General features: G+C 45.5%; 1 protein-coding gene across 3 annotated transcripts in view; it reads right to left on the bottom strand.

Moving 5' to 3' along the window:
• SEMA6A (semaphorin 6A) overlaps positions 1–23,862 on the bottom strand; it is a 131,395-nt gene that overhangs the window by 45,960 nt on the left and 61,573 nt on the right. For all 3 annotated transcript variants that reach the window (XM_004618175.3, XM_004618176.3, XM_055141991.1), the window contains exons 2-7: positions 17,871–18,008; positions 15,567–15,684; positions 10,809–10,869; positions 9,767–9,829; positions 8,783–8,884; positions 2,384–2,474 (exon numbers count right to left, since the gene is read on the bottom strand). In XM_004618175.3, coding sequence (XP_004618232.1) covers positions 2,384–2,474; positions 8,783–8,884; positions 9,767–9,829; positions 10,809–10,869; positions 15,567–15,684; positions 17,871–17,970 — 535 coding nt within the window. In that variant the 5' untranslated portion in view covers positions 17,971–18,008. The remainder of the gene's footprint in view (positions 1–2,383; positions 2,475–8,782; positions 8,885–9,766; positions 9,830–10,808; positions 10,870–15,566; positions 15,685–17,870; positions 18,009–23,862) is intronic.

Here is a 23,862-nt window from a genome sequence, read left to right as displayed (position 1 = left end):
ACAGCCTGAGAGGCACAAGGATCGCCACGCCCTGCCGATCTAGGATAAGCAAGAGATATTTGATTTGATATTTCTAAAGCAAAATCCTGCAAACACTGATATAACAAGTGCCAAAGCAAAGGAAAAAAGGGAAGGAGGCAAGGTGATGTTCAAACTGGGATTTCTCTAAGAATTTGTGCTTGGGGGGAAATTATGTGGTAACACACAGCCAAGGCAAAAGAGAGTGAGGACCAAAGATTTCATCACTATCAGCCCCTTCTCTTGGATCTGCCTATTCTTCATACGGAAACAATACTTAGGTTTTAAAGGAAATTCCTTTGTTCATTTTTAATGATAACTTATCCTCATGAATTCTATATCAAAGTAGTTTATGTAATTTTTAAACTCTTTCACTTGTGGGATACATTTAAAAGTCTTAAAAAAAAAAGTGTAGGCAAACACACTTAAGGAAAGTTCCTGGCGTATACTTTAAGATTTTGAAAGAACTGCAATTTACTCAGATTCCAGTTAGAGCTATCTGGATGGTGGATTATTAGCAGTGATATATCAAGTACTGTGAATCTTGAATGAATTTAAAGAAAAAACAAAAGCTGGTAAATCTTTCCACTGATACACATATCTACAAAAATAAAAATAGCACTTCTTCTATTTCTAGAACCATAGACCCAGGTCATACAGATATCTTGGAAATGTATATAGGGAGAAGAGTGAGAGAGAGGGTGTGTGTGTGTGTGTGTGTGTGTGTGTGTGTGTGTGTGTGTGCGTGCGTGCGTGCGTGCGTGCGTGCGCGCGCGCGCGCGCGCGTGCCTCTTAACTGTTCTGGTACTTTTCCTTTTATATTCAACATTAAGTATTTCACCAGAGTTTCTATGTATAAAAAAAGCAGACCCCTCTTGCTAATAGGACAGTCCTACAACAAGGATCTTTTACGACTAAGGGATGAGCATTGATGAGCATCTAAATATTCCAGTGGAAAATCACTCAAATACACTTGCTGTAGGAGGAAGGGGTGAGCAGAGTCTCACAGTATTGTCTTTATTGCCTTTCTCCAGGCTGCTGTCCTTCCTGCTATTGACCCCATTCTACTACCAGTCCTTTTAAGCTTACAGTTAAATTGAAATTCCCTGTCACAGACTACATCATTCATGTTCCCAACCAGAGCAGGTCCAAGCACCAGAAAAGTGCTGCTGTGGGTTATGTACTTAAAAGCACACTCAGGCTTGTGCCTGCTCATGCTGACAAACAGGTTTACAAGACTCCTTGTTTCTTATGACTTGGTCTCCCAGTGCTAACTATGCTCTCACTTCTGGGAGAACCAAGGAACTTTCCCACTTGATGTGGTTCAGGCTCTCTTTACAATCTGCGGCTGCAAATTCAGGTTCACGACTCAGGGTAGGCTTCAGAAAGTCCCTGTGATTTCATAATCAAGGCCCTGTCTGCATTGGGCTACAGAAGAACACTCCCCCAGCCCCCCAACTGTTATGATGGAAATTGTAGCTAACTGCTTTATTGCATGCTACAGCAATCACAATTATACAAATACTTCTCCCTACACCCACCTGCATATACGCAGCTGGTAGTGAATTCCTAAATTCCTCATTAAAACACACACTCTCTCTTTCTCTCATATTCAGAAATTGCAAACTGAAAATGTGACTTATTTGTTGCTATATTAGAGCCTTTGCAGTGGAAGGGGAAGGTGTGAGGATGGGAAATCTGTGCTTCAACCAAGGATAAACTGTATGTTCTCCTCGACCATTACAGTCTTTCAGTCTGAAACGGGTATGGTACCTAATCACATCAACAATATTAGAGGGTATGTGGATATGTGGCCAAATAGCTCTGAGAGAAAAACTTCCAGAAGCTTCCTTTCTTTCTTCCTTCTGTGTGTGGACAAATAGGTAGCCCTAATTGGGGTTGGCAGTCATCCTGTGACAGGGCGCAGCTAGTCTCTTTGAGAGAAAGAAATCAAAGAGAGCACAGAAATAAAAAGGACAGTGATCCTGGATGATATTACTGAGTTGTTGGATCAAACCAATCCCAAATCTGCCCTAGCACAAATAATAAATACAGCTCTGTGGCTTGAGTTGGGATATTCTATTATTTAAGCCCAAACATGCCCTCAGTGATATGTCACAGGTGCAGTGCAAAGCTGTTACCCATTTCGAAGGTGTCCAAGAACGGGAACGTGTGGAACAGACTTGTTTTAAGAAGCAAAAGTACAATTTCCATACTAACTTCAAATGGAAAAGACATTCTTAATTACCGTATTCACCAGAGAATCCACGTACAACTGTGACTCTGTGAATCCTCCAGAGCAGATTCACAGTGACGGGCTGAACATGCAAAAGCAAACGCAATGAGAAGAAATCAGGCCGTTTACCTGCAAATAGTGCAACGTTGGCATGTTTGGCATCATAAGGGCATCTGGCCATTCCACTAAATTCATCCCCCAAAGGTTCCAAAGTATCCATCTAAATGAAATAATAGGGCTTCATTAGAAACGACAACAACCAGCAGTAGTCATAGCACCAAATCATCATAAGGCACTTCAGGCACTCCATAATTCACACGTTTGGAGCATATAATCCCCAAATACCGGGTGAAATATACCACTTGGTGTCAGATGAGGAAACTAGGGTTAGAGAGATTAAATCACTTGACAAAGGAGCTTGGAGTGTCTGAAATTCAGCATTTTGGCTCTTAAGCATCACAATTACACAGATTCCCTTATCCTTGTGGAATGATTGAAACATCCGTGTCTTCTCCTTGGAAAAGGAATTTCTGAGGCAATCACCGGGAAAAATTACTCCCATTCCTCCTCCATTCCCTCCTGAATTATCTATTGAGTCATAAACCCTACAGACCATGACCTCAGTTTTCGGTTTTGTTTTGCCAGAGGAGGCCTGTCTTTGTGGGTTAAATCCCAATAGAAGGCGCTGGAATTTGTCGTTAAATGAGCTGGCAGAACAGTGTGGCATCAGCACAGGTACATGGGTACAAGAACGGCTAAGGAGAATTTTTTTCACTTGGGAAGCACATCTCAGCAGCAAAAGTGTGTAGAGGAGAAAAAAGTGCTCAGAAGCTGGGGGCTGCCACTTGTTTCCCACCTACCAGTGTCCAGTGCAGGCTTGTTTGTCTGTGACAGGCTCCTGTCTGTCTGACAGAGCTTGTGTGGCCATCTTAGTTCATTTAAAAAAACATACAGAAGGAAAGAAATAAAGAGAAAAATAAGAGAGCAAGCAAAAAACAAAAAGGAGGAAGGAAAGTTAGAAATTGAACTCAATTCGAAAAGAGGAAGACAAGCAGGTTGCACATGGAAATATGATTTCTTGCTTCTTTTAGACAAGTAATAAAGTCAGTCAGATCTAAGTCAGTCAGTCAGACAGCAACTCACAACCCAGAGAAATGGCTGTAGCTGCCATTTTATTCAATCAAGCATGTCTCCAGTTCCAAGGCCCTTCTACACACAGGATGTATCTAGATCATGCTTGTTGGACTTCTGCAAGTTACCTGTCTGGCCCCACAGGTATGTGCAGGTGTGGAGGACTGTGGAATTACCAAATTCCAGTTCCCCATTAGTCCATGTCAGACAAAACGGTATTTCCCATGATCTCTTGGAGCCAGATGTGATCATGAGACTCTACTCCAGCCAATTGGAATGTGAGCCTAAAACTAGGCACCACCTCTAGGTCTTATCCCAGCAACATTTCCAGTATTCTCCCTCCCACCCCACCCTCACCCCATTCTAGCTCTTTCCGAATTCTCTGCCTAAAGACAAAGGACTCAGTGGAGGAACTTTTGACTCTGACAGATGGCGGAGGTATGAGCAAGATAGCACTGAATAACCTCATAGACCACGACTTCTCTCACTGACCCACAGTGATGTGAGCAGGAAATGAATTCCAATTGGTGAGTCTAAGGTTGGCCCATTTTGGTTAATATAATACTGAAGGTCCTCCAAGGACAGTATTTGGTTTGATGTCCTTTCATTATAATATAGATAGGAGAAAATGAAGCCAGTGTCCAAGGAAACAGTATTATTGCAGTGTTCTGAGTCAGGCGGCCTAAAGCAGCAGCAGTTCTGAGAATCTGTTAGTGGTTCTAAGTGCAGACTGGACCACGTGTCTCCTTCCTTATACCCTGGCCACTTCCTAGCATATAAAAATCTCAGCATCCTTGCACCCATACACGTATCTCTACTTCATGAATCTTTTTATTAACCCCTTATGGCCCAGTCTTTACAGATTAAAGACATTTTCTTTATCATCTGGAGGTTGCATGCTTTGACTACAGATCTGAAAACTGCAAGTAGTGGTATAAAGGAAGGATCCATGGGAAGGCCTGGGCACTGAGTCAGCCTTAAATCCACAGCTCATAGTTGCTGCCTGGGAAAGAGGTTCTTTCAGTACCGCCCAGTCAATCGTACCTTTTATCCTAAATCCCCAGAAACGTGCCTAGGAAAATGGCATGCCTTTTCTGACTGTAAGCAATTTCAGGAGGCTTCTTTGAAAACCAGCCTGTTTGCTTAAACTGCAGTTTGAGAATCATAAAAAGCAACTGTGCTTAAATTGTGTGTGTGTGTGTGTGTGTGTGTGTGTGTGTGTGTGTGTGTTTGGGCCACTCTGTGCTTAGAGATTACTCATGGCTCTTGTGCTCATGGCATGCTCAGGGTACCAAATGTGGTGCTGGGGATTGAACCCGGGTCAGATGTGCACCTTACCCACTGTACTGTACTATATCTATTTTTCAGGGGGTCGGGAGAGATAGTACATCTGAGCATCCACAGCACCCACGGGTCCCAAGCAGCATGACATCCTCGGGCTCCTGCACTGAATTGCAGGCCCAAGTGGCTAAAAGTTAGAGGTGGGGACTCTCCAGGCCTTCTGAGCACTGCTTAGAGGACCCTCCAAAAAAAATGCTTTTTTTTAGGGGAACAATGTTCAAGTGAGAGATCTTTTCAAGCCAGCATGCACTTTCTCCCAGCACATTTTTTGATGAAACTTTTTTCCTGGTATCTTATCCCAGTAAGGAGCTTCCTGTTAATCATGGAGGACTTTTGACATGGGCATGGGGGTGTCTGGAAAGCATTTAGAAGTGCTGCTGAGGGCACAGTGATGTGGTGGAGATGCCACTTCACCCAAATCCTGCCAGTGGAGAAGCTAGAGACAGAAGGATGCATCTTTCTCAAATGTGCCTCCTAAAAAAAATGGCCTGAGTTATTTTATTTTTCCTCCTATCACCATCCTAGTAAAGAGCATGGATTTGTGAGTTTGGAAAAGGTGTGGGGACCAAGCAGTTTAAGCATAGTGCCATGGTGGAATCTTATTTCCACAAAGAATTAATCCTCAAATTAATCTCAGACTTGACCGCAGCCCGGGGGAAATTTAATCAGCACAGAGTACAGATAATTACGTTAAGAACTAGCCTGACTTTTGCTGAAGACCAAGTGGGTTTCCAGAGCAGGAGGGAAAAGACATGGGCTGTTATTTCAGATTTTAAGCAGGGAGCCTACCAAATTCCCCCCCTACCCCCCACCCCCAGCCCCCGGTAAGCTCACTCCGGGCTCTAATCTTTCGAACTCGTTCAGTTTCCGTATGTTAGAAAAATGGTATCAATCAGGACAAGGTGCAGAGAGCCAGAGAGTGAGAAGCTGCCAGCCCATCCTCCTTCCGCCAGTCTAATCAACTTGATGCCTCTTGTCCTCAGAGAGCTGAGATGTGCAGCGGAAGACAGGTCCTTGTTTTTGCTCTGAACCCTCAGTCCTGATCTACTGATAAAAAGCACTAGAGAGAGGGGCTGCCCATTGTCCCTGGAGCTAAATATGTTGTGTCCGTGTTCTTAACCAACTCTTGCTGTGCCCAAGTCTCAAGAACACTTTTCTGAGCTGTGTCGGGGGTTTGCGCCACCTCACACAGGGCTCTGGGCATAAAGAAGACTACTGCAGGGAAACAAAAGCCTGACAGTGGCTTCCCAGAGACCCACGCTGCTTGCTGGCCCAGGTCTCAGCAGAACAAGCACGAGGTGAGGGTGAAGGCAGCAGGGGGTGGCGTCCAAGGCTGGAACACGTACAGGAGGAATGAGCTTCCTGCGGATCACAGCACCGGGCAAACCTGCCAGGGGTCATCCAAGAGAGTTTTGCAGCTAGGGAATTCCTTGTGATTTGTTAGAATCATTAATCTTGGGGGCCGGAGCGATAGCACAGCGGGTAGGGCGTTTGCCTTGCACGCAGCCGACCTGGGTTTGATCTCCAGCATCCCATATGGTCCCCCAAGCACTGCCAGGAGCAATTCCTGAGTGCAAAGCCAGGAGTAACCCCTGAGCATCGCTGGGTGTGACCCAAAAAGAAAAAAAAAAAAGAATCATTAATCTTAGTGAGTCCTAAACAATGACAAGCTGGGATAGAATATTAAACAGCAGAGTAAAAGGTGAAACTTCAGCCTTATGCTGTCCCTGGCTGGCATGAACCCTGGCTTGGATTGGTCTGACTATCTCTATGAGAAGCTGAATGGATTCTATCTTTATTTAAAACTTTGATTTTTTTTTAAATGTCTTTTTTCCTTCTAGGCATTTTGACTCTTTTGAAATGATCACATTCATGGGTATGAGAGATAGCTAATGAGGGTTCTAAGGCCTTGCATGCAGCTGATCAGATTTGATTCCCGGCACTACATATGGTCCCCTGAGCACTCCAAGGGGTGGCCTCTGAGCACAGAGCCAGGACTAGCCTTTAAGCATTACTGGGTGATTAGACCAAACCCTAATCCAATCCAGCCACATGGAAATATCATTTATCTTGATGTTTAGACTTTGAGATTGGGATGTCTGGCTTGTATAGTGCCCCTTGCTACCCAGCAGGTGAAAGATGAATGTGAATCGTCTGTGACAATGCTAAGAAGAGGCAGAGAATCTTGTATTATTATTATAAAATAAATTAGATAGATAGATAGATAGATAGATAGATAGAAACTTTACAGTAAGTCTCACAATGGAGACGTTACTGGTGCCCGCTCAAGCAAATCGATGAGCAACAGGATGACAGTGATACAGTGATAGTTGAAATATATGTCTTTTTTGATGGAGGTACTATGACTGACAGTTCTATTTATGATGGCTTCCCATGCACATAATTCTAACTCCCATCCCCAGTGCACCCACCCAGCTGAGGGTCTTTTAAAACTTGCAAAGCAAAGGCGGGTGAGCCCGCTGGTTGTCTGACATCAACCCAGTAGCTTCTCTTCCTTCACCTGCCAATCTTCAGTATATACTGATGAGACCCGCATCTCTCCCTGACCCCCAAGCACTGCCATCCAGAGCCGCCTTCCTCACCCCTGGAGCCCCTTCTTCTCAGCCTCCCATCCCTACTCCACTGCTTCCAGTTGTTCCCTTCTGAATGGGCGGTCACCCCAGTCCTCTGCTCCCCTAAGAGTTCTCCCAGCAATTGACCTATGTCCTGTTGCCTTATCTTCTAGGTGTCACTTAGCAACATGGCTCCATCCCCCTGTTTTGGGTTACTTATATATTTCCTGAACTCTTCTTGTCCCTCACCTCTGGGGCCACCTACCTCGAAGGTCTCTCTTTCTGACCACCCTGTCACTGTATATAGCCCAACACTTCAGAACCCGAAGGAGTCTCTCAGACTCTTACTTTGGGCCTTAGTTCATACTGTTCGTGCTCCTGACACACCTTTTCACTCCATTTGGCTGACCTTGGCTTGGCGAGGCATCAGGTCATCCGTAATGGACCGCACACACACACACACACACACACACACACACACACACACACACAAGAACCCAGCCCCTATTGGGTTTGGAATATTCAGTCACTAGTGAGTCTCTTCAGGGTGGAGGTGGGTGCTGGGAGGGGTCTGAGAGGTCACTTCCCTCTTTCTGGCCACATTCCCCGATTCCCCATCTGAGGCTGAGGACTTTCCTGTTACACTTCCATAATGGTCTGTACTGGGCCAGGCCACTTGGGGGGCAGCTGTCCCATGGAAACAGGCCTCCCATGTCTTTATAACCTTGACACTTGGTCACGGAGGGCACTCACTCAAAACCTGGTCAGTGACAGTCTATGGAAGAAAGGACAAGGAGTGCTAACAGTGGGCAGACATCTCTGCTTCTGTACCTGGCAAGGGACCCACTAACATCTCCCCTGCCAGCCCCAATCTGGCTTCTGTGGCAACACTTCTACATCACCCTCTATATTAGCACTCAGCAGAGATGCTGCCTCTGAAAATGACCTTTGTCCCCTGACTTCAAGGCCAAGGTAAGGAAGGCAATGGTTAAGCTGAGCTCTAAATAGAATTTAGTGCAGTTGTTTTTAAAATCTTTCCCTCTCTGGGACCCCTGAAGTTTTCCCTGGCACACTTTTGAGAGTCCTTTGAAATGAGGTCTTACTCACCATCTCAATGTGTTTCTGTGTTCAGAGAGGAAATGATGAGAGGTGGGGTATAGGAGGGAGAAAGGAAAAGAGGGAAATCCACAGGGTTTGTGGGCTATGCCTGCCCCGGTGTGCCGAACAATCAAGAATAGGGTCTTACAGAAGGAAATGAACACTGCTGGAGAAAGGTTCTTTAAAGATCCGTCAATCAATCCTGAGCAAACAGGAAGCATCGAAGTCTGCTCAGACTCAGGCATGTGGAGCAAGACATTAAACTGGACACGTGAGGGAAACCCCGGTGGTGTGGAATTACAACTCTTGGTTTGCTACAGGTACAATCACAAGAAATTGCGAAATACTTCCTGGTAGTTACTCCTGCCGGCCAAACAGCATTTACCTTATAGTTCCTGCAGGAAGGGTTGAAGGCATTAGTTCCACAGACAAACAGAGTCTCATCATTTTTCTTTAGAAGAACTTTGATAAAGTTGTGACACTCATCCTGAAAAATAATCCGACTGTTAGGTTTCCTGTCTATCCATCCCACTCTTTTCTCTACAGCCCAGCATCTGGTGACAGGAACACTGTGGCTCGGGATTCTCCCCATTAAAAGTACCCGGCCGGGGAGACGGCTCAGAGGGAGAGAGAGCATTGGCCTCTGGAACAAGCTTTGAATGCCAGAGGTCTGGGCTGGATCCAGGAGCTGCACGTTCCCCTGAGCTTGGCCTTGCGCACGATGCCAGGAACAGTCTCAGAGCCCCCACTGGGTGTGGCCTCCAACACCTCCCCCTCGCCCTCCCCGAAGTACCAGCTCCTCCGGACATTAAGCAAAAGAGGATATTGGTAAGAACAATTGCTTTTGCAATAATAAATAAAAACATGACTGCCTATGGAAGGACTGTGTTGCTGTACAAATGTACCAGTCTCAAAGTGCCAAGTCCCCATCCTATTCACACGACTGCCAGATGCTCTGAGCTCCCTCGATGCACAAGGCTCTCAGCAGAAGCGTGTCTTTACGTTGTTCCGTGAGTCTGTAGCAAAGGCACAGACCCCGGGTGCCTGTGGTAGTTCTTCCCAAACTCTTTGGCAGACTCCCCGGAGGGCTCAGGGCTGCACTCAGCCCCGGGGCAGCCTGCTTTGTGTCCATAATCCCCAGGGCCCCTGGGTCGTTCCCAGCACAGCCCTCGCAGCTGTCGTAATGTTTCATCACATTAAAGGCAAACTATGTTTGCAAATTAAGGCCTTCAATAAGTTGATGGAAAAAGCAATTACAGGGGGAAAGGGGCCTTAGCATGATCCATTCCGCATCATGGTTTACAGCTGGAGATAACGGTCAAAAACTTAACCCAAAGTGGCAGCTGCTAGAGAAATGAAAATTGCCTACCTTATGTTTTCCCTTCATTCTGCACGTGTCTACATCAGCCTGTCTAGATTTCCATGTCAGTTTCTGCGGGGATCAAGAAAGAAATCAATTAGAGCCCAGAGGTTGTTGCATTTGATTGGAGAAGTAAGAGTTCCCTTGGGAAGGCTGGGAGCTGAACATATATTTATTGAAAGCTTTCCACACCCTTTCTCCATGATTAATTCACCACCGCAACAAAAGATCAGAGATAGAAATGTTCATTTAATTTTGAGCTATCTATTCATTAAACTACAAAATAATCTATTTCTCTTTGAGATCAAGATAAAGGAGAAAGAAAAGAATAAACAGCAGTGTGGAAATTCCATATAAAATACCTAAATGAGCTGGTAAATTATGCTTATTTAGATCAAACACATGACCTTGGCTTTTCATTTTAGTTGATAAATCAAATTTCATAAAGTAGGCCTTTTTCCTTTAAATATGGAAGTCATTTTCTTAAACATAAAGGGGCCATTCACTTTAGATGGACAACGATTTAATTCAGGTTACACTCCATGTAAATTCATGGCCTGGAAGGCATTGTCTACTTCTATGGCAGATTTTATTAACTAAAATGCCTCCATGTGGATAATGAGGGAAGTTTAGGTTATATTTTACGTCTGTCTGAAACGGATAATGAGCAAATTCCTTAAGCACCACAGTCAAATCAGATTTGAAACTCTAAAACATGGTCCAGTGATGTTGAAACAATTGTGGGACTAAGTTTTACATGTGAAAATGGATGTTTTTCTGGACAAACCTGTCACTGTTTTACTAAAGGAATTTAAGAATCACTCCAAACTCTGTAGTACTCAGGCACATGAATGTAATGACTAAAATATAAAGTGCATGCTGTTTCTGAGTGTGAATTAAATCCCAACTGACACCAAATCAGGAATCACAAAATGTTCCCAATTATTATCAGCCACACCACTTCAATCAGTGCAGTTAAAATATATTTTCTCTTGAAGAACTATTCTTAAAGGTTCTACACTTCAAAAAGACAATATTAAAAACTACTTACTTTGCTACAATAAATTTCTTCTGTGTGTGATGTGTCTATATCAACAGAATAAATATGGTCCCTGTAAACAAAGAATGAATAATACAGTGTCAAACACAAGAGTCAAGAAAGTCCATTTTCTTCTGAAGGGAAAGGTATCTCGTTGGAGGCAGCTCCACCCATTTCCATACCGTTAAAACACAAAGTGTCCCTGTGCAAGAAAGTGGGACAGCTTAAGCCCCTAATGTGCTGGTTGTGCTTTGAAGGAGAACTTTCCTGGGACTGTGCTCATTCTTTAATCTTAATACCTGCATCTATGCAGCCGAGGTGAGAGGATTCTGGAAGTTATGCAGGTGGGTTTAACTGCTTTTCCAGAATCTTCAAATCCATATCCCATACACTTGTTATTCCACATGTCACATTTATTCATGGGGGCTGTGAGGATAGGGGGATGGCACTGCCAAAAAAATGAATCTCTCTCTCTCTCTCTCTCTCTCCCCCCACCTCTCTCTTTTTCTCTCTCTCTCTCCACACACACATGCCCCCTTGCACCCAGTGGAAAATGTATCTGTAGCATACACTTTGATATACACTTTGATGATTTGATTGACAAGATGAGAGATGATTAAAGTAAAATTATTTCCAGCAGTCACTGTTTTCTACATGCAATGATGGTCAATAAAGGGTCTAAAAGGTCAAGTTTACACTTTTTTGTTTCGTGCACACCCGTTTTGCTGCGAGTTTGGTTGGCGTTTACAATTGGCTGCCAATCTCCTTTTAGAAGGGGAGAAACAGAATCAGCAGCTCAGGTGTGGAGCTATATTTAAACATCCCTTCTGTGTGAGCAAGTACAAGGGCGTTTTTGTCTGGAATTCAGAAGAAAGAAAAGAACTACACTCAACTGGGGAGACAGGGGCTAGAAAGGGAAAGCAAAACAGCTCATTTTCCCTTGAAATAACATTGACTTTTTCTAAAATGCAGGAAGTCCTGGGGCTGGAAAATTACCCACAGCTTTAAACCCAGAACTCAAGGCTCCATGTAGACTTCGACACCCGCGCCCCCTCCCCACCTCATTACTTAAAAAGAAAGGTGGTGGGGGGGTAAGGAAAAAGGAAAGAAAGAAAGGAATTGTCTGCTGCCAGGATTCAATTCTATTTTCCCCTCCGGTTCTTTATAAATCTGTGTGCTGCCGCTTTTAGAGAAAGTATAACAGAGAAATAAAAATAAAAACAGGTTATCTCGTGAAAATGAAAGGCGGTAGCAGGGGTTTGGCTTATAAAATTCCCTTGCCTGACTTCTGAAAAAATGTGTAGGAGCGTGTGCGCCTCTGTGTGTGTGTGTGTGTGTGTGTGTGTGTGTGTGTGCGTGCACGCGCAGGCAGCAGTTGAACTGGGAAGTTTTTCCAACTTGCAGCGGGTGCCAGACTCACCCTGCCCTTTAATTTCAAGGCAGTTTTATTGCGTTTGTTTATTACTTGTTTGACTTTATTGGTGGTGCTGTGGGTCGAGCTCAGGCTCATTATTGGAATGGGATTGCCTATTACTTTGGTATTGGGTATGAGATGACTCCAAGGTTTTCCTCACCCTGCTTCCCCTCAAAATAACAAGTAGGGGCTGGACTATCTGTATTGTAAATTAAAAGCTGATTAATATGCATTGGCAATTCTTCAGAATGCTCTGGGATTGCCCCCTTTTGGCATAGTCTATTTATGTTAATTAACAGATTGGAGATTAAACAGCAATAGGAGAGAGAGAGAAAGAGAGAGAGAGAGAGACGGAGAGACACAGTGAGATGTAGAGACACAGAGAGAGACAGAGAGAGCGCTACAAAATGGATAATAAAGCTAAATTGAAATGGGTTCTAGCCTTACTCAGTCCTGGGGTGCTGAAGGGACTTGGCTTCCGAAAGCTGACACTAATTATCTACAAGAACTGGAGACTTTTAAAAGCAGGCCCATGAATGAAAGCTTCTTTTGGACAATGGCAATCTTTCTCAGCATCTAAGAGGTTGCCTTGCCCAGCAAACAGAAACAGATCTTTATACTAAACCACAGGCCGGGGTTGGGGTTATTCCCACCCGCCCATGTGTGCACCCCAGGATTCATATGCTGCTCTTCATGAATTAAGTTATTTGGACACAAACTGACCTAATCCCAAGACTTCCTCTCCCCGCCTCCCGTGAGCACCAATGAATTGTGTTGCCATGGCTTGTGCCTGGGGAAAGGATTTAACTTTAAATCCTGTTACTGGCTGCCTAGGAACCTGGATCTCTCAGGGCAATGTTGGGAAATGTGGACTCAAAAGGAGGGGAGGGACTCTAAATATGGTGTGGCCCCAGAACTCCTCCAGGAGTGTTTCCAAGAGGCTGGTGGTGGAGGGGAGTAGCTAGTGGAGACCGAAAAACAAGTCCTTTTTGGGTGTAGAACTAGACTGAAAGACCAGGCTGTTTGAGGGCTTCCAACAGATGAATACGGACCCCTCCCTCTTTTCCTTTCTCCTTCCTTCATCCCTTCATCTTGTCCTTAAAGAGTTGGAATGATGGTCACTTCTCGGCTTGCATAGCACTTTGGTCTTAATTCAGGTGTGGCCCTCATTTGGGGCTCAGGTTATGTAAGAACTATCGCTGTGATAGTCTTCCAGCAACTCAATTCCAAAGCGAACAATCTGTAGGAGATTCCCGAATCAACCTATTTCACATGGAGCCAGTGTTTAATAATTTGTGGTGAGTGCCATGTATAGCACTGAGTACTGATAAAACCTTGCAGAACCTAGACATGATGCTGAAGGAGCTGATCTTCAACCAGAGGGTGGGTGAGAGCGGATATTATTGGGTGCTTTTGTTTTTGGGCCACACCGAACAGTGCGGAGGGTTTACTTCTGTCTCTGCTCAGGGATCACGCTTGGCAGGGCTTCAGGGAACATAGGGGTGTTGGGGATCAAACCCCACATGGCTTCATGCAAAGCAAGTGACTGACCCACCGTATTATCTCTCCGGTTCCTGTCAGTACTTTTTAATGTCTGTCTACATTGGCTGTGTTCTTGGGTGCTGACTGTGAGGAGGTGATTACAGACAAATAGTAATTCTTCTCCTGTTGTAAAAAGCTCGATAAGAGGGGATAAGGGCCTGGATTCTAGAGCAAGACCATCCCGGTTCAAATCTCATCTCTTTCACGTTGACCTGGCATTTTTCACATCTCTATACCTTGGCTTCTTTCTATAAGACAAAGGGTAGGAGCTTCTATATCAAAATCACTTATAATATCTTGCTTCCTCCTCATATGTTTTTTTTCCCCACTCCAGGATCAAATGTATTAAAACCCACAAGGAAATTACAATTTACTTGTAATTTTAGAGCACACACAACGTATATGTGCTGTTAAGTATCTGTGAAGTAAAAAATTGCTGAAATTTATTTGGCATTGCTCCCTAGGATGCACTTGCATGGGAACTTGGAGTTTTGACCTAGCCAATATGTGTTTTTGTTTTTTACTTTCTATTGCATAGATTGTCATTTCAGTTCATTGAAGTGCTTGGATGAAATCCAGGATGAAGTGGTAGCACACATATCTTTCATGCAGGAGGCCCAGGGTTTAATCTCTGGCAAGGAAGGAAGGAAGGAAAGAAGGAAGGAAGGAAGGAAGGAAGGAAGGAAGGAAGGAAGGAAGGAAGGAAGGAAGGAAGGAAGGAAGGAAGGAAGAAAAGAAGGAAAGAAGGAAAGAAGGAAGGAAGAAGGGAAGGAAATCGAGTGCTGTAATTTTTGTCTTTTATTTACCTATGCTTGCAGGCAAGCATCACGAATATCACCTCGATTTCTTTCCAATGTGATCAATCACACTAGCCAGAATAATGCCCCTTGCAGCTACTCATTTATAATCATTCCAGATGGAAAGAACTGTTAGAACCACTAACGACTTTATTAAGATACTCTAATTCAGTCTCTCACTTGACAGAAGACACGGCCAGTGAAGTCGTGGTCCAGGGAAGTTAAGGGCTAAAAACAAGAGCTGAAATCCTGTACTCCCTTGTAGGCAGAATTTTCCCCATGTCATTTGGCTAGAAGACATGGCTTCTCTAAATGACATTTTACTGCGGATGGAGTATTTTCTTACTAGATCCCAATTAAAAAAAAAAAACCCTCCCCAGCCTGGGCAGATGGCACAGAGGAGTAGAGTACGTACCTGGCATGCAGGAGGCCCAGAGTTTAATCGCAGGCATTGGAGGGTTGAGAAGCCTCCAAGTATGTCGGTCCCATTAGCACCCCATCTCCAAGCCCTGCACCGAGCCATTAGGCCTGTTCCACCAGAAAAGTCTCCCCAGGAAAGGCTGGGTTCCCCAACATTACTATGGAGCCCTCCCACCCAAACTCTTGAAAATAGATTCTCTTACAATAATGATACTCTATGTTTACTGCCAAATTTAAACAGGTGTAATACACACACACACACACACACACACATATTGCACACTCATACATTCAGGTATATTTCAAAAACAGGAACCAAGGAGCTGGGTGCTCAGTAAATATCTGCATATACTTTCAAGATAAACAGAGAATTGTGTGAACTTACACTACAAACTATGTGATTATTCCGATCTCCGTCTACTCAAACACGCAGGGAAAATGGTGAAAGAATTGTCATGTGCCACACCAAAGCAGGCTTTAAGGAAACCCCACTTTGTTTGGGACTGTCCCATTCTTTTGAGCGACTCGAAGTATGAGAGGAGGGGGAGGGTCCCGGAACCCCCCTCCAAGGGCAACCTGGAGGAAGAGGCCACTCACCTAGCAGCAATGTAGAGGGTTCGGTTCATGATCAGAATCATCTGGATGTCCAGTCGGTGCCTCTGTGTGGTGTTCCGTCCTGGCTTGTGGCCCACAAACACCGGATACTGTTTTGTATCTGTGAAAAGCGGAGATGGGGCAAGAGAGGGGGAGAGGAAGCCAAGAATCAACAGGGCAGGGAGAGGAGGGGTCAGAGCACAGAACAAAAGCAGATTTAAGTCAGACCGACCATGCCACCGTGCACCGCGTCCACACAGCCTGTCATTCCAGCCAATGCTAGGGGTGGAAACAGGCTCCACTGGGACAATCAAGTTATGGTTGCGTTTCCAGAAGAGAATAAGCCGGTACTTAGATTTCTGATCGCCCCCATTTCTGACTGTTCCTTCCTTCAGGGGTTAAACTTGCAAGGGAACCCCATTCCATGAAGGTGCTCCTTTCTTCCACAGCTCTCTTTTCATCTTTTTAGAGTGCTAAGCCCAAGGGGCAGTCTGCCAAAGATCTTGTCTCGGGACAAAACTATTTCAAAGCAGCCTTTCCATCAATCTCCACAAAGGCAATGTGGTTTGCAGGCGAAGGCCCTCATCCTGGAGCCAGAAGAAAAATACCGTCTCCACAGGCGTCCAGTTAGAATAATCCACTATTGAAGGCAGCCCCGCGAGGGTGGTTGGCATTCTAGGAACTGTGGGAAGTTCACTCTTGAGTTGAACCATTGGCTAATCTTCCCGAAGTGGGGGCTGGGACAGGACAGGGTCAAATGGAGTGTAGCCAGTCAGTCAATCTGGAATTTTCCCCGACCTGAGCAGTTGATGAGCAATATCTCTTCTTTCCCACAGTTCTGTTAGGCTGAGATGGAGCAATTTGTAATAATATCTGACTATCTGACCTTTGGAAATACCTATGGCTCAAAAAAAAAAAAAAATCTCTCTGTCTTTCAACCTCTCGGCTTTAGAGGTCTGGCAATCTTCCAAAGAAGCCAAGGAAGGAAGATGAATCCCTTTTAAAAGGCAGTTATTTTCCAGGGTGGGTGAATAAGGACTTGAAAAATCATTCACATATTTAGGCTCAGACCTTGACACTGGGCAGCCCTGTGGTCTCCGAGATCCTTCACTGTGGGGACCCCACGGGAGAATCCCAGTGTCTCATAGTCATCCTTGGTATGGCCTATCTCTGTGCTCTTTGCTCCTTCGTTTTGACATTTCCGTTACCTGCTCATCCAGGAGCTTGCTTAAAGAAGTCACATCTCCCTGCTAGCAAGAGCTTGAGTGCCTACTCAAGTATGGTTTTGAGCAGCACATTTGGGCTATAGGTTGTTACACACAGGGCAGGCGCCCATCTCCAGCAGAGAGCAGTAATGCTTCCGAAGGTCCCGTCCCTGGAGCTCCCAAGCCTCTCTGATCTCAAGAGTGATGGTCTTAAACTCCGAAGTTAGGGTTTCCTCTGGCCATGACTTTCACTCTTGCATGCCTCCTTACTCTCGGGAAGAAGTTAGCTCCTTCCCATCCCAGAACATCTATCAGCTCTCTGCTGGACACTGATGGAGCTCATGAGAATCTCAGCAGGTAAACACCTTTGGTATGGTTCAGACGCTGCTCACTTGTTAGTTACTGAGGAAAACAAATATGGGAGGGGTAGGTGTGGGGAAATGATCTCTTTCATCTTTACTGTGACGAAATGTTTTGACTTTTGAAGAGAACACGGTGAGGAAGTAATACTTTGGCAGTTCCAGTCAACGCTCAGGCAGGACTTTCCTCTTTTGAGGAGTTAATGGGTTTCTTAACCACCTTGCAGTGAAATGGAACCCCAAAGAGAATTAGCACAGTTAGTTAAGATAGGAAGGAGCCCTGTGAACTCAGAAGCCTTCCACCAGTGTTATGGTAATAGAACTTGTACATCTAAATGCTTGTCTCTGAAGTACTCCAGAACAGACTTCCTACTTCCCCTTCCTATCTTGGACCACTGTTTGAACAGTAATTGCCTAAGAAAGTGGGAAATAGAGGCCCTACCAAAGTAAGGTTAGTATCGTCTCCAAGCTGGATTCAGATATGATCATCTCAGAGTTGAATCAAACAACATGAAACCACCAGTAGAAAAGGAGCAATGGAGGAATGGAGGAACGGACTGTTTGCACTGCTCATACCCGTGGGTATCCACATGACCCTTTTTATGCCACCCACCCCTGCCATCTGCACACGCTAAACGAACTTAAGTTCCCATTGCATTAACAGTGTAATGTTTCGGAGCTGCTGGTGGAGGCAGGCCAAAGGGCCGCAGAGGGAGGGCGGGAGGGAGTGTTCATGTACTCACAGTTGCCATGCGAAATACTGATTGGCTCAGAATCTTCTGGGAAGCCAGCCCCAGCACAGTGTAGCAGTGTGAAATAGAGCAGCAAGGCTTCTGACCTCATAGTAGTTCAGCGGGGAGACTTTATTCCTCTACTTCACCCTGCAAAGTGCAAAGAATGTTTATTACTATTATCATTACCACTACGATTACTATTACCTTATTTTTTCTTTTGCAAGCCAATTTTAGTCACTGCTATCAAATGGCCTTGAAGATAACTGTAAGAGAATGAGGGGCTCTGTTTCCAATCTTCCCCACTGTGGCCATCTCATTGCTGTCTTTTACTTAAGGAACCTCTCTCTGATTCTCTCTGTGCATATTCCCTCATGGCATACCTGAGCCCCCTTGCCAGGCTGCTCTCAAATACAAACATGCACCCTCAGCTTCACTGTCCAGAGATCTCTGCAGATCCTTTATGGTGGGCACTTTGCAATTAAGAAACGGGAGTTCATTCCAAAGCAAGTGGACAGCTGAGAAAGCGCTTTTTGTTTGTTCCTCTTTAAGAGCAATACTTTCCTTCTAAGCAGATACACAGCCTCTAGAGCAGAGGTTCCCAAATTTATTTGGCCTACCTCCCCTTTCCAGAAAAAAATAAAAAAATCACTCAGCTGCTCCCTTGGAAATCTACCTTCCTTAAACAAAGAAACAAACAGAAAGCTTCTGTCCCCCAATTACATGGGAGGCTACTACGCCTTCCGCCCATTGTTCTAGCATCCCAGGGTTGGGGGTGGGGGTGGGGGGGATTGTCCACTTGCAGAAACACCAATAGAGACCATCCTGCGTGCCTGTTTGGCCAGCCATAATGTATTTGCATTCCAAAGTATGCCCTATTTAGCAAACCCAGCATCTTTTCAAGTACCAAGTGGTTACCAACACTGAAAATTAAGGAGATTGGAACCTTTCTTTTTACTGAAAAAGCGAAAAAACAAAAAAAATCAGAGTATCAGTCTTGTACTGATCTAAGTTTCCCTCTTGCACCATTTTTTTCCAATCTCCAAAACATTCGTGTGTGAATGCGCGCATCACACACCTACAATCTACAGTGTCTTTCACCTTCAGCACACAGACACAGACATACACACCCCATTTATATACACAACACACAGAGGGCAGGCATATAGACTCATATACCACATTCATATACAGAGACCCACCCCCTATCAATGGCCCCATTGAGTTCACTAATTCCATTATCTGTTTGATCTTGGTTGAGATTCCCCCCCCCCCCCCGCCCACCCCTTGGGTTATGCAGCTCAGCGGTGACCTGAGACAGAAACAAAACCGCACACTTCATGCTAGAAGTAAAAGAATTGGACCCTTTGTGACTATAAGGAGACTGGTGGTTTGGGGGGGTGGGGGTGAGGGCTAAAGCCACACTCTGAGATGGGATTGTTGATTTACATGGAACTGCATCTGTTTCTGTCTCAGAAAATACCTGGTAGTGAAATCAGAATGAACGAGTAATGCCAGATAGACGCTTCTGCCCATCCTTACATACTTTTAAGATGCTGTTTGTGTCTCAAAAAATTCTCCCAAATCTTCTAAGTAGAAGCAACCCCATGTGAGTGGCTACTGGATATGGTGAAAAGGAATCAGTACAGTAAATACCATGTAATTCTCAGGCATATTTCAAACGTGTTGATCTTTCAGGGAAATTAATGTGAAATAGGATATCTTTTCATCTTTCCAGACTAGTAAGACCTTTGAAGTAGCCTGCCAAAGAGTATCTTTTTTTTTTTAACAAAGTGATTTTACAGTAGTCCATCAATCATTTGAGATTTCTGCGTAGAAAAGTCAAACTTAGTAACTTAAATGTCTTTTAAAGTTAATTTGGCAAGCAAACTGCTAACTTGTGCTTTTCTGAATGCCACTTAATATTAGATACCTAAGTTTCTCTTCTTCATGCCAGAAAAAAAAAAAAAGCCTTAACAAGTCCCCAGTGTCGCATCAAAACTTAGAATTTTGCAGACACAGCTGGGTCTTAATCATTTCTTCAATTGAAAAAATGCACATTATTAATTTACTTTATCTTAAAAATCAAAGAGGGAGCTTGAGGAAAGTCTAAGCAATTCCTATATCCATCTCCGATGTGTAGATTAAAATGAGACTTTCAATGACTTGCCCATTCACAAGGGCGATTCATTACTGCAAGATGTAGACAAGGTGTTTACAGGCAGCGTGTATATAGACAGATAAAGGCCACAGTCTTTTCATTCAGTTTTGCAAATTCTCTTTCTTCTGATTTTCATCTTTGAGGGAAGTGGTTGCTCCAAAGTAGTGTAAGGGACATAGGAGAGCCCCAGAATCTCCCAGTCGGGATACTGGTAACTTAGCTAATAAGGACAAGGCCGGATGTTCAGTACTGGGGCCTGGTGATGTGATAAGACTGTGGTCTGGCAGTGCTGGGGGCCACCAGGGTTACCTTGTTGATGCTCAGAGTCTACAACTGCCACCCAATAATAATAGGGTTATTATACCTGGTGATGCTTGCGGAGGGGGAGGGAGGAGCAGACATGTGGTGCTGAAGGTCAAATAGGGGCCTGTTGGGGAATAGTTTTTCCCAACGTGCCCAGACATGTTGGGCACCAGGTCCAGGCAGACGTGGGGCAAAGGATGACGGGCGCGTGGAGAAACACCCTCTGGAAGCAGCTGAGGGCTGTTCACTTTACGGCCAAATACACACACATTTTATAGAGAGTCTCGGCTTACAAGAAGTTCCAATCACATGCAGCTCAGCATCATTGGCCTATCAGCTCTCCTACTCTGCTTTGCCCCGGCCCAATCCCAATCAAGGCTAGTTGCTGAGGTTATGAAGACCTGCTAAGCGTATGTGACAGCTTCTGTGTCTTTGGCGCCTGTGACTAGAGGGTTGAGTGAGGCTCAAGGCCGAACACCCGGTGCTGGCTGGCACCCTGTTCTTGCCAACTTTGCCCCGATACTCCCTCTTGCAAGGCTTCGCTTCTGGGCCGCTTTGCAATTTGCGTCTTATCTGCTCCAGTGCCCGTCACCATGATCCACAGGGGCCCTTGTGTACCAGATACAAGCCCCCTGCCCCCTGCCCCACCCCCAGGCTAACTCCCTGGCAGTTCTTCCCATTCTGGGCAGCCCAAACTCATAAGGGAAGTAGCGCTGGGAGGTCTCTGTGAAGAGAAGAACTAGTGAAGGGAGAAATCAATAACAGGAAGAGAATGAAGCATAAGGCAAACAAGCTGGAGGCGGGTTCTATGGGGAAATGGGGCATGGCAGCGGTCCAGAGCACCCCCTGGGCATGACTGGTGTGTCCACACATTGTCCAGCTGCAGAGCTCTGAGCTGTGTGTTAATGGGAAACGAATGAAGGCTGATTCCTAGTCCTGCAGGAGTCTTCGAGAACTGCATGCTTTTTACAGACGCACTTTTCTTGATGTGACAAGTAAGGTTTTATCTTTCCACCACTTCATTGCTCTTTGTCTAAATACCCTATAAGCTCACACAAACAAATCTGGCCATTTTCTCCTAGCTCCCAGTTTTATGGTTTTCTATCTTAAGGTTGCCTGGGCGAGAGACAACATTCTCGACCCCTGGAACCGGCAGGAATACACTGAGCAGAAATCTATGCCGCAATTTGGTGACTTACATTAATTCTTAGGCAAAGCCAAGAGCATGGCTGCAAGTGGGTTATTTAAAGATATCCAGGTTTACAGTAGGGCTCTATGCCAGGAAAAATAGCTGTTTTATGTGTCTTTCTATCATTGTATCATCAGGTTGTAAATGTGGACGTCACGAGGGGGAAAATATTCTGGCACTACTAGTTCATCTTGGCCAGTCCGCATGAGCACTTTATTCTTCCGCTAAGTTCCTGATGAATTACTCCCTTCCTACTCAACTCTGGGCTCTAACCCTGGTAAAGCTGTAGACAATCCATTTTCTCGCTAAGCAGCTGCCTTGATGGAGAGATTCCAGTGTCTTCACAGTCATTCCCTGTCCTGCAAAACCTGGGCCGGGGCTTCCTGCCGCCAGCTTAGGAGGACAAGAAGAAATGAATAACAACTGTTCACGGAGCATCAAAATCTGGCAGAGTCACTGAACTTAAGTAATTTTCAAAATGTAAAGGATGCGTCCCACACTGGGGCCGGGAAGATGGTTCCAAGGGCTGAAGCACATGATTTGCCTGAGACATCCCCTGGCTTAGCATCAGCTGCCCTGGTGGCCTGGGAAAAAGCCATGGTTGAGCGGTGGCTTCCTGTCAAAAAGCTGATCCGGAAAGTGGTATACACTGAACTAAACTCCATGGGTGGCCATGGAATAAGAGGCATGGAAGGTCAGTGCCTCATATTTCTCACCCCCATGTGGAAAACCATTCACTACCTCGTTCCAGGAACTGTGATAAGAAGCGCATCTTGCATGGGCATTCCAAGGTGTCTGAAAGGTGATCTTGACTCACAGGGGCTTAAGAGGAGAGACCAGGTGTTGCTCTGGGCATGACAAGGACAGTCCCTTGTCACCCATTAAATGGAAGGCTATGAAATGGGCCAATGGCCACATTGACTAGGGCTCTGAGGGCGCAGGCCTAGGTGCCCCCATGCAGGGGAGAAGTGGGGTTGTGGCAGTCAGTGGAGGCCTGGAGCTGGCTGCCCCCCCAACCCATTCCCAGGCCCTCCTCCTGGAGGTGTGAGCTCGGGGAGAGAGGAATGCGCATGGGGTCCCCCAGGACACCCAAATATTTCCTTCAGATGCGAAGACCGGGGAACACAGTCAGAAAATGTGGCTAGGCAGTGGGGGGCTGCTGGGGGGGAGGGGGAGGAGGAGGATCAGGACTGGACAAGCCCTAGGAACATGCAGGGATATGGGGTATCTTTCCCAGGAGCCCAGAGCTGCCGGCTCCTCGTCCTTCAGTCACCCCTGCACCTGCTGCAGAAGCTCAGGGCATTTATTCCAAAGCCAGGCAATGCCATGGCTCACTCAGTGCTCTCTGTGGGCTGCAAGAGGCCTCGCCCGGCACGAAGTCTGATAAAGCTCTTTCTCTTCCTCTTCCCCCGCCCCCCCCCCCCCCGACCCTGCAGTACTCCCTGGGACAAGGTTCTAGCCTGGCCCCGACAAGACTGTTACTCTCCCATGATCCTTTGTGGAGTAGCATGACTGGGTGTAATAGAGAGTGGAACATCTTCACACTAATATTTAACTCCAGCTTTCTGGCCTTGCCCTCTTTAAAACTTTTCCCAGATCCTCAATTCAATTTTTTCCCCTTTTTTAAAAAATAAAACAAAACAACAACAAAACAAAACAAAAAAACCAGTGGCCCATAATGTCAAATTGCTATAATACATGCTTTGCATGCAGGAGCCTCTGCTCTGAGCTCAGCACTGCTGGGTCCCCTTGTACACATCCAGGTGTGGCCCCCCTAAGCCCCGAAGGAATAAATTAATAAATATTTGAGTAGAAATTGGCTCTAAAGGGAAGCAGAACACATGGAGTTTGAAGCTCTCTGCTCTGTGTGCTTTGGTAAAATGTTGAGGGTCTCTGTAAACCAGTGTCACCCCAGAGTGGGCTGACGCGGATGACATGCTGTCTTAGGATGGGTTGTAAGACATCCAAACACTGTCCTGAATAAATGCATGTTGGTTCTTCAGCTGGGGAACTGAAAATGGCCTTTTGAGAGTGCTCAAGAAATTCCCAGGCACCATCTGAGCAGCCGGTGTCCCATCGTCACTGGCAAAAATGGTGCCGGGTGTCTCTCCCCCTCCTTCCCGGGCACTCAGGCTCTAGGCCTCCTATGGCTGAAGGTGGGTGTCTGCGAGAGGTGAGGGGTGGCTCTCAGGATGGCATAACCGGCGTAAGAGCCGCTGTGTGTGAGTGAAAATAAGGGCATGGGAGATGGAGGAAGGGTGGGGTGGATGTAAGAGTTTGTTGTGCTCCTTCTGTGCACAAAGTACATGCGCTCCTTCTTTGTGTGTGGCAGGGGATGGCGGGTTGTGATG

Source organism: Sorex araneus, chromosome 6, assembly GCF_027595985.1.
Source record: "Sorex araneus isolate mSorAra2 chromosome 6, mSorAra2.pri, whole genome shotgun sequence".
NCBI classification, from domain to species: domain Eukaryota; kingdom Metazoa; phylum Chordata; class Mammalia; order Eulipotyphla; family Soricidae; genus Sorex; species Sorex araneus.
The sequence above is the reverse complement of the archived record's forward strand: the minus strand, read 5'-3'. Positions and strand labels throughout refer to the sequence as shown.